The sequence below is a fragment of the Dromiciops gliroides genome, chromosome 1 (genome assembly GCF_019393635.1).
Source record: "Dromiciops gliroides isolate mDroGli1 chromosome 1, mDroGli1.pri, whole genome shotgun sequence".
Classification (NCBI taxonomy): Eukaryota; Metazoa; Chordata; class Mammalia; order Microbiotheria; family Microbiotheriidae; genus Dromiciops; species Dromiciops gliroides.
Window position 1 is genome coordinate 673,633,042 of NC_057861.1, and position 16,859 is coordinate 673,649,900.

The 16,859-nt window shown below is 49.4% G+C and overlaps 1 protein-coding gene across 1 annotated transcript in view; it reads right to left on the reverse strand.

Annotated features, from left to right (window-relative positions):
* The window catches only part of LOC122735547 (laminin subunit beta-1-like), a 35,014-nt gene extending 18,392 nt beyond the window's left edge, over positions 1-16,622 (reverse strand). The window contains 22 exon segments of the mRNA XM_043977167.1: positions 884-1,047; positions 1,191-1,422; positions 1,526-1,669; positions 2,363-2,555; positions 6,271-6,391; positions 6,498-6,619; positions 6,706-6,864; positions 7,072-7,221; positions 7,730-7,886; positions 8,012-8,091; positions 10,834-10,946; positions 11,536-11,715; positions 11,864-12,052; positions 12,140-12,260; positions 12,437-12,642; positions 14,357-14,420; positions 14,526-14,714; positions 15,191-15,264; positions 15,407-15,521; positions 15,732-15,910; positions 16,027-16,151; positions 16,546-16,622. Of these exon segments, the coding sequence (XP_043833102.1) occupies positions 884-1,047; positions 1,191-1,422; positions 1,526-1,669; positions 2,363-2,555; positions 6,271-6,391; positions 6,498-6,619; positions 6,706-6,864; positions 7,072-7,221; positions 7,730-7,886; positions 8,012-8,091; positions 10,834-10,946; positions 11,536-11,715; positions 11,864-12,052; positions 12,140-12,260; positions 12,437-12,642; positions 14,357-14,420; positions 14,526-14,714; positions 15,191-15,264; positions 15,407-15,521; positions 15,732-15,910; positions 16,027-16,151; positions 16,546-16,547 (3,079 nt within the window). The 5' untranslated portion in view covers positions 16,548-16,622.
* Positions 16,623-16,859: the final 237 nt, after the last annotated feature.

A 16,859-nucleotide genomic window follows, 5' to 3' on the forward strand; every position in this document is an offset into this window, starting at 1 on the left:
GCAAGTAAATATGGGAAAAACCTTAAAATGCTATAGAAATGTCAGCTTTTATTGTTGCTCCATCTAATTTTCCTGCCTCAGTTTACTCATCTGTAAAATAAGGGGCTTGGACTAGCTGGTTTCCTTGGTCTCTTCTTCTAGAGCTCTAAATCAGGACTCTTCAATCACTTCCTATTTCCAAGCTTCATTTTCTCATTTCTAAACTGGGAAGAATAACAGGACACTTGCACCCCGTTACTGGTAAAGGATTTGGTAAAGGATTATGGTAAGGATGAGTCTTTGGAGATGTTAAAGCTATAGGAAGGGGGAGCTAGGTGGTGCAGTGGATAGAGCCCTGTCCCTGGATTCAGGAGGACCTGAGTTCAAATCCGACTTCAGACACTTAACACTTACTAGCTGTGTGACTCTGGGCAAGTAACTTAACCCCAATTGCCTCACCAAAAAACCAAACTATAGGAAGTTGCTGTTATTATGATCAGCGTCACCACCATTGCCAACACTGTCACTGAAGCCGTCCTGACAGATCACCAAAGGGAAGGCAGTTGGTTTCTCATGCTTCCTGGTAGTTCTGTCTCTGTGGAGGTGCTCTGTCCCCAGCCAAGGGGCACATGGGAAAAGCCCAGCTCTGCTATCAGGAGTGCTGCCACGTGCCAGCTATGTGGCCTGGGGAGGGTCATTTTATTTCTCTAATTCTCAATTTCACCATCCATAAAATGGAAGAATTATGCTTGCACTACTTCTCTTACAGTTGTTGTGGGGAAAGGGCTTGGTATGCCTTAAGGCTGCTGCCTTAGAAACAGGAATGCGTATTATGGGGTGTGGTGTGTATGGGGGGTGCTTAGAAGACTGAACACGGGTTCTTGAGCTGCAGCACCCACATTACCTGCATAACCTGGAGCGCAGAGACACAGGATTCGTTCACTGCCGCCGTCTGCCTGACATGAAGTGCCATGGTAATGACCAGAGCCCAGGATCCCAGGGCATGGACAGGGCCGGCACTGCTGTCCCGAGCCTAGGACAGGGTCTCCGTAGTAACCATCTTGGCACCTGTGGGAGTGGTACATGCTAATAAGCAGGCCGGGTACCACTCACCTCCAGGCCCAATGTGGCCCAGCACGCACTAAAGGTTTTTTAGGGATAGGAGCCAGATTTCCTTGCTCAGGGAGGATTTCAGATGAGTCTTCACTCACCTTTCACAGTGACGCCCGGTGGTGGCATCTCCACAGGCCTGGCACACACCTGTGTGGGGGTGGCATTTCTCTGCATGCCCATTACACTCACAGGGCTGGCACCGAGGGAAGCCCCACTGGCCAGTCAGGCACTGGTCACACCTTCGTCCTGTGATGCCTGGCCGGCACAAGCACTGTCCACTTAAAGGATCACAGGCCAAACTGGTGGAACCCTCGGGGGAGCAACGACACTCTAGGGGAAGCAGTGAGGGGTCAGGCTGGGTGTGGGGAGTCCTGCCCCAATCCCATCTCCATGACCACCCAGAGCTTGGCCCAATGTTTGTCTTAGTCCTCACCAGTGCAGCCTGCTGGGCCAAAGCCATACGTCTGGGGCTCACACTGGTCACAGCGCTGGCCAATGACGTGGGGTCGACATGGGCACTGGCCACCCACACGGGCACACTCAGAGCTCAGAGAACCCTGTGGGTCACACTCACAGGCTATAGGTGGGAGAGCAATGTCTAGGTGAGGCAAGATGAACTTAGCCCTGGGTCCCTGCCCCCTAAACACCCTTGGGACTCGGCACTCATCAAAGACATTTGCATTCACTCCCCAGCCACCTTTTCACTCCCCTGTGTCCACAGTCATTCTTTGGTCATTTCCCCAACCCTCTGATTTCTCTTACCCTATCCCCTTATGTCCACTTTAAAGGTTATATCCTCCTTCCACCCCAGAAACTCTCTGATGACTTCCCTTGTCACTAGCCTGGTCCTTCTAGGAAGTACCTAGTCAATTTCTGGGCAACACCAAGGCAGGTAGGTGGCTCAATGGACAGAGGGCTGTACTTGGAATCAGGAAGACCTGAGTTCAAATCCCATTTCAGACACTTCCTATCTGTGTATGTCTGGGTGAGTCACTTAACCTCTCTCTCTGCCTCAGGGTCCTCATCTAAAAAGGAGGCTAAAACTAGGACCAAATGAAATAACATGTGTAAAATGCTTTATAAAGGATAAACTGCAATGTAAAGGCTAGCTATTATTTTATCATCATCACCTCCCCCAGGCATTTCTTAGTCATTCTTTCTCACTTCCTTTACTGACTCCATTGCTACTTCCCCTGCCCCATGAGCCACCCTAGTCCTGATCACCCCTTTACCCAACATTCCCTAGTCCCAGTCACTCAGAGTCACTCACCCAAGCCACCACCATGTAGTAGAGCAGAGATGCTACAGATCAGGCGGGCACAGGATTCTGATGGGGGCCCTACAGGGGGTGTTCTTGCAGCTTCAAGGCACTGAGCATGACTGAGTTCTCTTAGGCGCCCCAATGCTCCAGGGTCCCCTCTTCTTAGGCCAGGAAGCTCCTCCACTCGAGGCAGAAGCACCACCTGTGGAGAAAGGGGAATCATTACGGATAGGCTAGTCTGTGGGAATGGTGCCTCTCCACAGGAACTGGGCCACTGGCCAGATTCAAGACAGGGAGTCTCTCTGAGAAATGGGAAAGAGACTGACTGGGTGACCTTAGATGGGTCACAGGAAACCTGAGAATCCCAAGGGACTCTGGAAGCTATGCTAGCCCTCAGCATTCCTGTTTTCCCATGGTTTCTATTCTCCCTTCTATGCAGATGACTCCCAAATCTCTCTCCAAACCCGGACTCTACATTCTAGCCAAACTGTGTCAATCACTGCTCCTCCATTTAATCCTCCCTTCTTCTCTCCATGAATTCACTTATTCCTGGAATATCTGCCCTCCTCATTCTGGCTCTTTCTTCTTTGAATCTCCGGTCTAGGTACTTCTGCTTCAACTGGGACACCTCCTTAAAGCCTTCAATTTAAAGGGATCTCTCCTTCATCCAATTTTTTTACAGTATTTCGTATGGATCTTGCTTTTGTCTGTTTTACATTCTCTTCTGCATTATATTTATTTGAATACATGCTGAATCTCCCCAGTACACTATATTTTCCTTGAAACAAGAAATAGTCTTCCTTGTATCCCCAGTGCCAAGCTGAAAGCCTCGCATGCAGGCAGGCTCGTGGTAAGCTAAGAATTAAACGGAATCTCCACTTGTATGTATCCTTAACTTTATTTGTTCAAAAGTTAACTGATCATCTTCTAGTCCAAACCTGATTCTCCTCCCAGCCTCCCTATTTCAGTTGAGGTCACCACCTTTCTCCTTACCACCTAGGCCAAAGCTTCTTAAACTGGGGGTTGTGACCCCCCTGGATCACATAACTGAATGTTGGGTCACAAATATTTGGCAACAGTAAAAGGTTATGTATACCTATTTTATATACCTATACACCCAGGGTCATGTAAAAATTTCTCAGACAAAAAGGGGTCACAAGTGGAAAAAGTTTAAGAAGCCCTGGTCTATCAAATTTATAAGAATCCAAGTCACTCCCCAATTGAGAAATGGTCAAAGGATATGAACAGGCAGTTTTCTGAAGAAATCAAAGCTATCTATTGCCATATGAAAAAATGCTCTAAATCACTATTGATTAGAGAAATGCAAATTAAAACAACTCTGAGGTACCACCTGACACCTATCAGATTGGCTTATATGACAAAAAAGGAAAATAATAAATGCTGGAGAAGCTGTGGAAAAATTGGAACACTAACACATTGTTGGTGAAGTTGTGAACTGATCCAACCATTCTGGAGAGCAATTTGGAATTATGCCCAAAGGGCTATAAAGCTGTGCATACCCTTTGACCCAGCAATAGCACTATTAGGTCTTTTCCCCAAAGAGATCATAGAAAAGGGAAAAGGACCCATGTGTACAAAAATATTTACAGCTGCTCTTTTTGTGGTGGCAAGGAAGGAATTGGTAATTGAGGGATTGCTCGTCAATTGGGGAATGGCTAAACGAGTTGTGGTATATGAATGCAATGGAATACTACTGTGCTGTAAGAAATGATGAGCAGGAGAAGTTCAGAGAAACCTGGAAGGACTTGCATGAACTGATGATGAGTGAGATAGGCAGAACCGGGAGAACATTGTACTTAGTATCAACAACATTATGTGTTGATCAACTATGATAGACTTGACTCTTCTCAGCAATACAATGGTCCAAGATAGTTCCAAAGGACTCATGATGGAAAATACTCTCCAAATTCAGAAAAAAAAAGAACTGTGGAATCTAGATGCAGCTTGAATTATACTATTTATATATTTTTTGTTTTTTTTTTTTGAGGTTTTTCCTTTTTGCTCTGATTCTTCTTTCACAGCATGACTAATGCTGGAATATGTTTAATGTGATTGTACATATATAACCGATATCAGATTGCTTGCTGTCTTGGGGAGGGGAGAGGGAGGGAGAAAAAATTGAAACTAAAAATCTTCTAAAAACAAATGCTGAAAACTATCTCTACATGGAACTAGAAAATAAAATATTTTTATGGAAAAGAAGCCCTGGTTTAGGCTCAAAACCTTAGAATCACTTCTGACTCATCATTCCTTTATCCAGTGAATTTTTACCAAATCTTGTCCTTTGGGTACTTTTCACTGGCAACCCATCTTCCTTGTGGCTCAAGGGCCCTCTCTCTTCCTTTGCATAGATTATGGGGGAACTCGGAAACACATCATTGGACATAGAAACTGACATGCCATCTCATCTCTGCTCCTCAGTAAAGCCATTGCTCCGTGGGGATGAAAGGCCTGATGGAGGATATAGAACATAAAACCCAGCTTCCTGCCAGGAAGACCCAGCTAAAAAGCTCAGCCTTAACTCACACTGAGTCCTCTCTACTGGCTCACTATCCTTTCATCCCCCCTTTCTCTGTCTCCTGTTCTCAGACTCATTTTTCCTATTCCAGATGCATACTACAAATCAGGGACTCCCCAAGACTCCGTCATGCCTATCAGCTTAACTCCTTCCCACTGTGATTCTCTACTTTGGCCCAATTAGACTAAAAGCGAACTGTTCTGGGTTCTCGTTCATACTTCCCTTCCCCACATCCAGGCTCTGGTTTCTCCCATCCACTCCTCAGGCCCTAAGAATAAGAGTATTTCTCCATGGAATGACTGGGGGCTGCAGGCAGGTACCTGCCTCTGCAGCGTAGGGCACACAGAGAGAAACATCTGCCTTTTGCCAATAACCCGAGGCCTGAACACAGTCTCGCCGTACAAGGAAGACTTCACGCTGGTGGTGGCCCTCATCATGTCTCTTTGGACAATCACAGTAGCCTCCTAAGCAGTCTCCCTGATTCTTGTCTCTCCATTATCAGATTCATCCTCTATACAGCGGTCAAAAGAAACATCCCGAGGCACGTCTGATCATGTCACCAGTCAAGAATTGCTCATGGTTTAGTCTCCTGGGTAAGTCCAAACTCCCCAGCCTGGTACCCAGTGCCCTCACATCATCTCCCCAGAATCTTTCCTTTGCCCCATTCTAAGCTTATTTCTGCCTCTGTTCTCCTTAATCCCCTGCCCAGAATGCTACCCTCTTCTCTCCAAATCCTAGTAGTCCTTTAAGGCCCAAATGAGAGGCACCACAGATTAACACAAAGTGTCTGAGAGCTAGATGGTTTACTGCATAGAGTGCTGGGCCTGGAGTCAGGAAGCCCTGAGTTCAAGTCTGGCCCTGGAAGCTCACTAGTTGTGTGACCTTGGGCAAGTCACTTAACCTCTGTTTGCCTTAATCCACTGGAGAAAGAAATGGCAAACCACTCCAGTATCTTGGGGCAAGAAAACCCCATGGACAGGATTGGCATGTTATGTATGGTCCACAGGGTCATGAAGAGTTGAATACAACTGAACAACTAAACAACAACAAAAGTCAGAGGACCTGGATGGAATCCCAGCTGTGTCACTTTGGCCAAGTAATTCCACCTTGCTGGACCTCAGTTTCCTCATAAAGTCAAATGAGTTGGACTGGATGACTTCTGAGGTCCCTTCCAGCCCTAGATGACAGAGCCCGAGCTCTGGAGGTCCCTTCATTCTGTCCCCGCTCGGTGGGAGACCTTCTTCCCCTGGGGGAAGAGGGAGCTCACTGACTGCTGAGCCCAGCAGTGGCAACAATGAGGCTCAGAGAAGCCTTGGGGAAGGAAGGGATGTGCTGGGGACCCTGAGGTCTTAGGTGGCAGGGGTCCTGAAAGCCTTACCGAATCTAGCAGGATGCTTTCCCCGGGGAGGCTCCGTGCACCCATCACTCGCCGCAGTCTCAAAGTGACCGTGTATCTGGTTCCAGGTTCAAAGCAGAAGGGTCTTGACAGAACCACAGCTCTGGAGGGAAAGGGGATATTGATGTGAGGTTGGTGCCTCTCCCACCTGGTACCTCCCACATTTGCACCCCTCCCAATTTTCCAGATCCCCTTGATTGAAATCATACCTGTGCCTGGGGGGTAGGGCCACCTGATAGAGCTGCTCTGAGGGCAACACATTGGCACAGCGGGTGCTGCTGGGCAGGGAGGAGGCACGGACACTGATGAGGGCCTCCCAGTCCTCAGGGGCCTGGGAGTGTCAAAGGGTCAAGGGTGAAGGAGCCTCCTTCCCTGCTCCCCCAGCTCCTCCACAACCCCACAATCCCGGGACCTGACCTGAGCTTCATAACGCAGAACGATGTCATATTCCATGGCTCGTGGCACCGACGGGGCCTGGAGCATGAGGCCGGCCTTGTCCTCCACCCTGGCAAACCCAGGGCCTGTCCAGGAGGAGATGGGAGGACCCCTGGCCCAAGGCTGGGGTTCCCCAGCACCCTAGGAATGAGACAAAAATAATATGTCTTCCTCTAAACTGTGAGCTCTCAAGGGAGAAATCTGGCTTGGCTTCTTGTCTCCCCACAGACTGGGAACTCCCCAAAGGCAGGCAGACCCCACGTCTGTTCTTTTTCCCAGAAAAGCCGGAATGCTCCCTCCAGCCCCCAACCTTCTCTCATCTCCAGGGCTTTCCCACTGACCCTTCACCTTGGATGGCTGGCGACTGTGGCGTCCACGGCGAGTAACATGGGGAGGGCAGGGGGCGCTACGCTGGCGCCTCAGCCGGGGTCTAAGCCTCTTCAGCATAGGTCTTGTTGTTGGCAGGCAGTTGGGGGGGGCATCAGGTAGAGGGGCTCCCTGAAGGACAGTAGGGCCGGAGGTCCGTGTATCCTCTTTCCTGTACACTCACTACCAGAGCCACCTCTATCTATCTCCTTTGCTTAACTACTGCTCCAAAACACCAACCCCTCTTTGGCCCCTTGCCTTCAGGTCAGAGACTCCAGGGCACCTGCTGCAATTTGTCCATGAGCAGAAATTACTTCCCCAACGTCCTGTCTTTCTGTGGTGAGAAGCTCACTGTCTTCCTTTTGTTTTTGTTTTTGTTTTTGTTTTGTTTTGTTTTTAGTGAGGCAATTGGGATTAAGTAACTTGCCCAGGGTCACACAGTTAGTAAGTGTGAAGTGTCTGAGGCCGGATTTGAACTCAGGCCCTTCTGAATCCAGGGCTGGTGCTCTATCCACGGCACCACCTAGCTGCTCCATGCTCGCTGTCTTCCAAGGCAACCTATTCAAGTGGCTCTTCCAGAAGGCCCTCCCTGATTGCTCGTCCTCTGCCATCTCTCCCTTCTCAGAGCTCCCATACTCACAGGTAGCCGGGGGTCGGAGGGCTTGAGCCTCTGCCCAAGCTCTGCCTCAGCTATGGCTTGGTCCAGGGCTGCACAAAAGTAGCCAGACTGGAGCTCGAGGCAGTCTCGGCCTTGTAGGTGGGGGCGACAAGGACAAAGTCCCTCCCCTGACGAGCACCTGGTGACACAGGCGGTGTAAAGGGGATAAAGTTAATCCTGCATTTCTAGTCCTGGAACTGCCTGGAATTCCCCCTTCCTCTAACTTCTAGGCTCTTGACCAAACCCTATTGACCAGACCCTCACCTGTTGCTGTAGGCTCCACCAAAATCACAGTCACAAGGCCGGCAACCAGTGAAGTCACTGCTCAGTCCCCAGAATTCTGGCTGCAGGGAGAGAAGAAGGAGGAAAAGAATCATCAATGGCATGACCCAGACTCCTAAAGGAGCTAAAAGCTCACAAAGAGCTTTCCATACAGCGTCTCCAGGCAGACGATATAGCTACGATTATCCCCATTTTATACACAAGGCCACTTGGCTCAGGGAAGATGGATGATTTGGGCAGGGATACACAGCTGATGTCAGACCTGGGTCTCCTGCCCAGGATCTGACACCAAGTACATCATGCTGCCTCCTCTCTGTGAGCCACGGAACAAGGTCTACAGGGTTACACAGCTAGTCGGTGTCAAGTGTCTGAGGCTGGATTTGAACTCAGGTCCTCCTGAATCCAGGGCCACTGTGCTACCTAGCTGCCCACAAAGAGCACATTTTCACTGAGGCAGTCAAGAGATCACATCCCTGCCACCATCACCTTCATGCTACTGATGTCTACCTTTCTCCCCAGCCCCCATGGGGACATTGGTCTGACTTAATCCAATCTACTTACAAGTTTTTTCAGAAATCCAATCTCCCTGGAAGAGGCTACAAAAAAACAATGGGACTGAAGGCTATGGGAACTACTCTGGGCAAATTTTAAACACAATCTCAAGATAACAAAGCTGTTGTGAGGAATGCTACTGGGAATAAGGGAGGATCAGGAAAAACTGATCAGGTAGAATCCCTTATTGGCACTGGTTGTGCCAAAATCGCTTATTGGCACTGGTTGCACCAGGCTGAAGAGAGAGGACTCAGATATCAGCAGAAGTGCAGAGAGAGACCTTCTAGAAAGATAAACTAGGTCCTTTAATCCATCTCCTGATTAATCAGTCCCTGTCTGCAACTGAGACAGAGAGAATCAGAGGGGCTGTTGGCTCCTGAAGGCTGAGGAGTGATATCCAGGACTGGTCAATGTTAATTGGCCCCTCAATGGGAGGAACCTTGGAAATTACCCTGAACAACCACCTAGTTTACCCATGGAGAATGAGAGTTCTAGGTCCTTTCTCAACCAGGTACTTAAGTTGACAGAATAAGACTCTGAAGTAAGAATTCAAAAGTGAGTTTAAAAAGAGCAGTATATAACACTATCATCCTTGCGGGAGTGGGGCAAATATAGGTTCAAATCCTGCATCTCCTCATGTGACCTTGGCCAAGTTATACAACTTCTTTTTTTCTCTTTTTTCTTTTCTTTTTTTGCGGAGCATTGGGGGTTAAGTGACTTGCCGAGGGTCACACAGCTAGTAAGTGTCAAGTGTCTGAGGTCACATTTGAACTCAGGTCCTCCTGAATCCAGGGCCAATGCTTTATCCACTGCACCACCTAGCTGCCCCCAAGTCATACAACTTCTAGGGCTTCAGTTTCCTCATCTCTAAAATGAGGAGGGGGGGAGGAATTGATGATCTTTCAATTCCTTCTGGTTCAGTTTTAGGATCTCCTCATGAGGCCTGAGTTAATCCAGTGTTAGATTAATGGCTGATTAGCAGTGATGGTATTGAATGGTACCTTATATTCCACTTACTTGAAATACTTGCTCTCTATGTATCATCTTTTTTTTTTTTGTATCACATTTCAACTTAGTGTATGGTGATATTTAAATTCAATTTTCCAATAGAGTTACATTGAAACTATTTAAAGAATAATAATTGGGAAAACAAACTAATCCAGAAGTAATGTGACTTGTAAGAAAGAGCACTAGAGGGGGCAGCTAGGTGACTTACTAGCTATGTGACCCTGGGCAAGTCACTTAACCCCAATTGCCTTAAAAAAAAAAAAGAAAAGAAAAGAAAGAAAGAGAACTAGACTTGGAAACAAAAGATCTGGTTTGTAATCCTATTTTTCCCACAAACTAGGCATGTGACTTTGGGCAAGTCCACTTTCTGAGCCTGTTTCCCATTCAGTCCAATAATGATTCACACTAAGTTATCCGGCTGCTACTTTGGCCGACAAAGTATCTTGGAGAGAAAACAAAAGCTTATTTAGAACCTTAAAAATTGACCTAAATGGGGGCAGCTAGATGGCACAGTGGATAGAGCACCAGCCCTGGAGTCAAGAGGACCTGAGTTCAAATCCAGCCTCAGACACTTGATACTTACTAGCTGTGTGACCCTGGGCAAGTCACTTAACCCCAATTGCCTCACCAAAAAAAAAAAAATTGACCTAAATGGGCATCTAGGTGGCACAGTGAATAAAGCACTGGCCCTGGATTCGGGAGGATCTGAGTTCAAATTCAACCTCTGACACTTGACACTTACTAGCTGTGTGACCTGGGCAAGTCACTTAACCCTCACTGCCTGGGGGTGGGGGTGGGGGGGATCGACCTAAAAGGATCCTCAGAGCACAGAACAAAGAGTTTCAGATCTGGAAGGGATCTAAGAATGGAAAACATCATGTATCAGTGCTGGAAGAACTTTAGAACATAGAACATGTAATGTCAGAGGGTCCATGGGTATTGCTGAGCACAACCTTCTCCTTTTTATAGATGGGAAAGCTGAGACCTAGAGGTAGACCCACTTAAAGTCACACAGCAGAGTAGCTTCATCTGGGTTGAATTTGCTAGAATAAACTTAAAGGTAAATGTAACAAGGGATGAAGATGTTGAGGGAGGGCACAGAGTCAAGGATTTGAGGGGCTTGGGGACAAGGTTTAGGGCTCAGAGTTCAGTGCTGAAAGTCAAAGTTGGGGTTCTAGGCTGGAGCCAAGGTTTCAGTGACAGGGTCAGGCTGGAAGAAGAGAGTCTGAGGTCAAAGTGCTCACCAGGCATTGGTCACAGTTTTGGCCAGTGACAAAACGTTTGCAATAGCAGTCACCGCTGATGGCATCACAAGGAGTATCACCTGGGACCGTACCCCGTGGATCACACTTGCAAGCTAGGGAAGTAAAGAGTACAGCAGAAGGTGATGGAAGGGATGGTCTGGATGGAAACTGAGGAGGGCCTTGGGGGAAGAGATGGTCATAGAGGCTGATCCTGGGGACAGTCCTCAGACTCAGAGGACTGGGCTGGGGGTCACAGAATCTTGAGCTGGGGGTCAGAGAGTTCCCAGGACTGGTCATTTACAAAGACAACCTTTAAGTGGTATCCAGTTAGTCATAGTGACTAGGTATAGAAGACTGGGGGCTCCAGGAGTCAGGGAATTACAGAGTCCTGGGGTCAAAATTAATGAAACCCTGGGTTTGAGGACCACTCACACGGGATCCCTTGGGTCCAACTGGACAAAGGCCATAGAGACTTGAGTGTTTTGGACTGGTAGTTCTTGGGGTCACAAGGTCATGAGATGGGTAAGGCGTTCAAGAGATACAGACTCATGAAGTTGGGGCTTCCTAAATTCAGGGTCACATTCTGGAGTTAAGGGGTCACAAAACAGGCTTTGGGATACATGAGGTTCAGGCTCTAGTGAACAGGTATCCTGAGTCGAGAGGCTTGGGATCCAAGGTCTTGGAGTCTCTGGGGTCACTCACACAAACAACCTTCAGGTAGTGCTGGGCTCAGGCCATAGTAACCAGGACGACAGGTATCACAGCGTGGGCCCCACACGTGGGCTTTGCATCGGCACTGTCCAGAGAGGAGCCCCTGTACCTCATCTGTGTGTGTGTCACAGAGACCCCCATCCAAGGTGCCTGAAGGGTCACAGTCACAAGCTGGGGACACAGGAATAGAGTTGGAACATGGGGTCAAATACCAGGGTCAGAAATTATGGATGAAGTCAGAGGTTAGGCCTGGGATGGGGTGGCAAGCACCAGGGTTAGGTTCATGGTTGGGACCAGGCTTCAACATCAAAGGGCTTACGTTTACATGTGTATGGGGAGCGGGGGTCTTCACGGGGGTCCCGGTGGTAGAAGGGTCGGCAGATCTCACAGTGCCTCCCGGCTGTGTGGTGCTGACACGCGTCACACACACCTCCACTCACATTGCCCGAGGCCACAAAAGCAGCCATGTCAAAGTGGCAACTCCTGGCATGCTGGTGGCATTCACATTCTGGGGGAAGAGGGGAATCGGTGGGTGGGAGAGACCCAGAGAATGACAAGGGCACACGGGTTACGGCAGGCAACGAGTAGCACATACCCTGACAGGCATGAGGATTCCCGGGCTCGGCTGGATGCCAGGGCTGGTCATGGTGCAGGTCCTGGCAGCGTTCACAGTGTGGTCCAGCTGTCCGGTGCTGACACACACAAAGCCCATGAACCTACAAATGGCAGCGCTGCTAAGACTCTGGAAACACTGCCTCAGAAAGACTGAAGGAATTCTGAGCCCCATGAAGACCCAAGGAGACTTCAGAGACTCAGTCCTCAGGAAGCAATACACACCCCCAACTAAACACATCCTCCTCCTTTACATTTGCCCTCAGAGACTTCCACTCACCATGCCGTCTACACTAGGTGGGGCACCAGGAGCAGGCGCACACTCAGAAGCATGTCCGTGGCACAGGCAACTTCCTCGGACCACAAGCTCGTACAAAGCATAGTAGTAGTGAGGCCCGTGGTGGCGTCCCCAGACCCCCAGGGGCCCGTCTCCCAATGTGTGTAGCTTAGAGAAATTCACCCTCAGGTTGGTAACTCGAAGAAGCTCTGAGGAGAGAGGTAGCAGCCTGGATAACCCCCTCTTGGCCTCTATCTCCCCAGTCCATTTTCTCTCCAACCTAGCCTTCACACACGTGCCAAAATAATGCAGAGATGTAACTAGGTTGTTCCCTTGCTCAGAAACCTCCCATGACTCCCAGTGTCTACAGGATGTTTGATACCATTCACAGTCTAGATACAAGCTCCTCGACTCAGACTGCCTTAAAGTTCATAAATCACCCTAATGCTGTACAAATATTATCATTCCTGTTTTTAAAGCTGGAGAGGTAGCACAGTGTAGTCACTAGAAAACTGGCCTCAAAGCCTAGAAGAGCTGAGTTCCAGTCCTGTCTTGGCCATGCTGGCTCATACATTCTGGTCATTTAACCCCTCAGGACTCTGGTGACTCTCTGAGGCCTTTAGATTGCAGTGAAGCTGCCAACTTGCTTTGGTCAGGAGTGTCTTCAGCTGGTGTGCAGGATGAGAAAACAGGTTCAGAGCAGGCCAGTGACTTGTCTTTGGCCACAGATGTGATGAGTGGCAGTGCTGGGACTTAGCCCAGTCACTCCATGTGACTGGAGACCAGGGGCTTTCCTAGCCGACCCTCTGACAAAGCCCAGCTCCTCACTGAAACACATTAGGTGCGGTCAGGCCTCGGGTTCTTTGTTCTCCCTGCCCATAAAGCTTATCCCGGCTCCTCCCATGTAGGCCTAACTAAATCACACTGATTGACAGTTCCAGGCGCAGCTTAACCGATTTGCTAAACAGTTTAGGTAGTGCAGTGGAAAAAGTGCCAGGCCTGGAGTCAGGAAGACTTATCTTCATGAGTTCAAATCCAGACTCTGACAATGACTAGCTGTGTGACCCTGACCAAGTCACTTCACCCTGCTTGCCTCAGTTTGCTCATCTGTAAAATGAGCTGGAGAAGGAAATGGGACTACACCAAACTACTCTAGTATCTTTGCCAAGAAAACCTCAAATGGGGTTATGGAGAGTCAGACACAACTGAAAAACAACTTAACAACTAACAGCCCAGCCCTGTTACCTCTTGCTTATGCCCACGGTTGTGGGCTATCTACTCCTTAAAGGACTATGGTATATTGGCAAGCATCCTGGACCTGGGTTGGACTCCCACCTCTGCCATTATTAGCTCTGGGCTAATTTCTTTCCTGTCTCTATTTCTCGGTTTCTTCCTTTATGGGGTTTGGAATAGAGAGGGTCTCTAAAGTCCCTGCCAGTTCTAAAAATCAATGAATCTACATGCCTAATCTTCCTACAAAGATGCCACCATGTAAATGTATTTAGAAAGTATTCATAGTTTTCCTAGAAATAACTGTTTGAAATGTTCAGGGAAGGAAAAGATGAGGCCCCTTTAAGCAATGTGCTCTGTTTACCTTATCATTTCATTAAATGCCTTTGCTTTGCTGAAGAAAAAAGAAAAAAAATACTGTGTCAAAAACACTGTAAAATGCTAATGTCTGGAGGGAAGCATTGATTGAGGTGCAGCAGCCAGGGAATGATCTGGTTGTCTAGGAAACCTCTTTCTGACTAGACGACCTTGTCTGCTACGTGCTCCTCTCAGGGGGTCACACAGAACCATGGGGGGCACCTCCCCTGGCTCTCAGCTTCTGGGGGGATATCCCAGTATATGAAGGGGTTTGGGAGAGGCTCAGGGTCAGAGGTTTCTTAGGTCCATGGCCTGGTCATCTGAAAGGTCACTTACCTTGGATCTCTGGACTATAGGGATCCTCCACAGGGATGGCTGGGTCCAGAACTTTGAAAATTACCTGAGATGGGGGCAGGAAAAGGGACCTCAAATTCTGACCACTGAACTCTAGCCCTTGACAACTCCCACCCGCTTCCTCAGCCTTCTTCTCTACTAGGGGACTGACCTCACCCTGGCTTGATGGTTCAATGTTTGAGTAACGCTGGTCACAAACGAGATCGCTGACTTTGTGGCCAGGTGTAAGGGGAACCCCAGGGAAGAGGCCAGAGCAGTTGTGAGCAAAGTATCGGTAAACCCTCCAGGAACGACCCCCATCTGCTGAACGCTCGATGAGTAGACCAGCTGGGCGAAAAGTCTAGGGAAAGGTGTGTCAGGGTGCACAGGATCAATGAATAAGTTATCTGTATGGTCAGAGGTCACTAGGGGGTCAGAGGTGTAATGAAAGTAACTGGACTTGGAACCAAAAGGCCATGGTTAGTTCACCTGGAACGGGGTCACTTGTGTTAGCAATCATAGCCAACATTTATATAACACTCACTATGTGCCAGGTATTGTGCTAAGTACTTGCTTTACAGTTATTATCTCACTTGAGCCTCACAACCACCCAGAGAGGTGGGTGCTATTATTATCCCCATTTTATAGATAAGGAAACTGAGGCAGATAGAGATTAAGCGACTTGCCCAGGGTCACACTAGTAAGCCGCTGAAGCAGGAGTTGAACCCAGGTTTTTCTGACTGCAGACCTATACATTGCCTCATCTCAGGGTCAAGGATCACATGAGAAAAAATATAGTGGTGGCTAAAACTGAAGAAGAGGTTATGTGTTCAGTACCTTGAAGGTCATGATAAGGTGGGTGAAGTAGAATTCGCCCTCCAAGTCCAGCTGGATACTGACATTCTCCACGCCTTGAACCAATAAGGACCTGGTCAGAGCGACCCTGATGCCCACCCTAGGACTCCACTGAGATAGCCCGAGCCTACCCCTTGGACTCACAAGTTTTTCACCTGCCTCCCCCTCCCTTTCCTTCCACTGCTGTGGAACCCTCACCACTCTCGGCCTGCCACCATGTTCTTTCCCCATCAGGCCCACTCAGGGAGATCACATTCTTGATTCTGTGTCCTCCCTGGCCCCTTGAGTCACAGAAGAAGCATTTCTCAGAGTCCTAGATGGAGGAAGGCGGGGGTCAGGGTCTCCAAAAGGCCTCCCCTCAGAAAGTCCCTCCCAAGGGAAAACTCCCCAGGATCTCCTGTGGAAGCTTCTGACCCCCACTAATCTCCAGGGTCCCTTTAAAAGACTTTAGCCCTCCTCCCTCCAGGAGTCCTGTCTCATTCTCAAGGGCCGCTAAAGCAGAAAGCCCTGGCCCCGTACGCACCTGCAAGTGGCTGACAATACAGTAGGGCTCAGGTCCCCTCAAACCACAGGTGGACGAGGCATGGAGACTCTGGCTCCTGCCCACAACTAGGTTGCCAGTGGGAGGATAACAGCTCCCTCCAGAGCAGCCAGGTTGGGCCAGGTCGGGTACTTCATGGGCATGGGCACAGAGTATCTGTACTGAGGACCAGAGAGAGGCAGGACCCTGAAGAGAAACTCCCAGCCTTTCTTTCCAAGGACCGTTGCCCCAGGGAACACTCAGCCCCCCACTTCCCACTTCCTTCCTCCCTGCTCACCCCCATTACTTAGCAGCAGCAACAGCAGCAGGATGAAGCAGTGGCCCCCTTGGCTTGGGGCTGAGAAATGGGGAGCACTGGTTATCCAGGACAGATGGCTCAGGCTACCTGCTCCTCTGCTGGGCCTGGGTGGGGGCAGGGGTTATTGAGAGACCTGCCTAGGAGATGGATGGTGAGAAAAGACTCTACCCCCACCAGGCAGCTCCCCTTCCGGCCCAACCTTTCCCCACCCAGACCCCCCTCCGGCTCTGGCCTTGGAACCTATTATAGAGGAGCGGGGTCAGCAGAGAACATTTCCCCTGCACCAGACCACCCCCCCCATCCACTCCCCCGCATAATTGGACTCCCCACCTCTGGAGTCCAGCTCAGATGGAGATAGGCAGTCCTGGGAGGAGATGGAGGACTTCACCCCACTCATTCCTGGAACTGAGGGGGGAGTAGGAAGACTTCTCCCCTCACTGTGCTAGCCTCTCACCCCAGCTCTAGTCCACCCTCTTCCCACAGCCCCACCGTACTCACATGTCAGATCCTCGAGGGATATGTTTGTGTATGTGGAGGGGCTAGGGCAGCAGAGACACCAGTGCTGGCCAGGGCAGGTGCTGGAGGCTTCTCCCAGACCGCCACTCCCCATCACCCCGCCCCAGCCCTTTGGGTTGAAAGGAGCAAATTCTCATTCAAATGAACCCCCTCCCCATCCAGCTCAGAAAAGCAGCGTCTCTAGGCACCTCTGGGGAATGTCATTCAGAGCTCGGGGCCCAGGGGAGGGGATGGAAGCTGAGCAGTGAGAGGTCTGGGGCCAGGCAAGGGGAGAAGAGCCAGGGAAAATTCTTAAA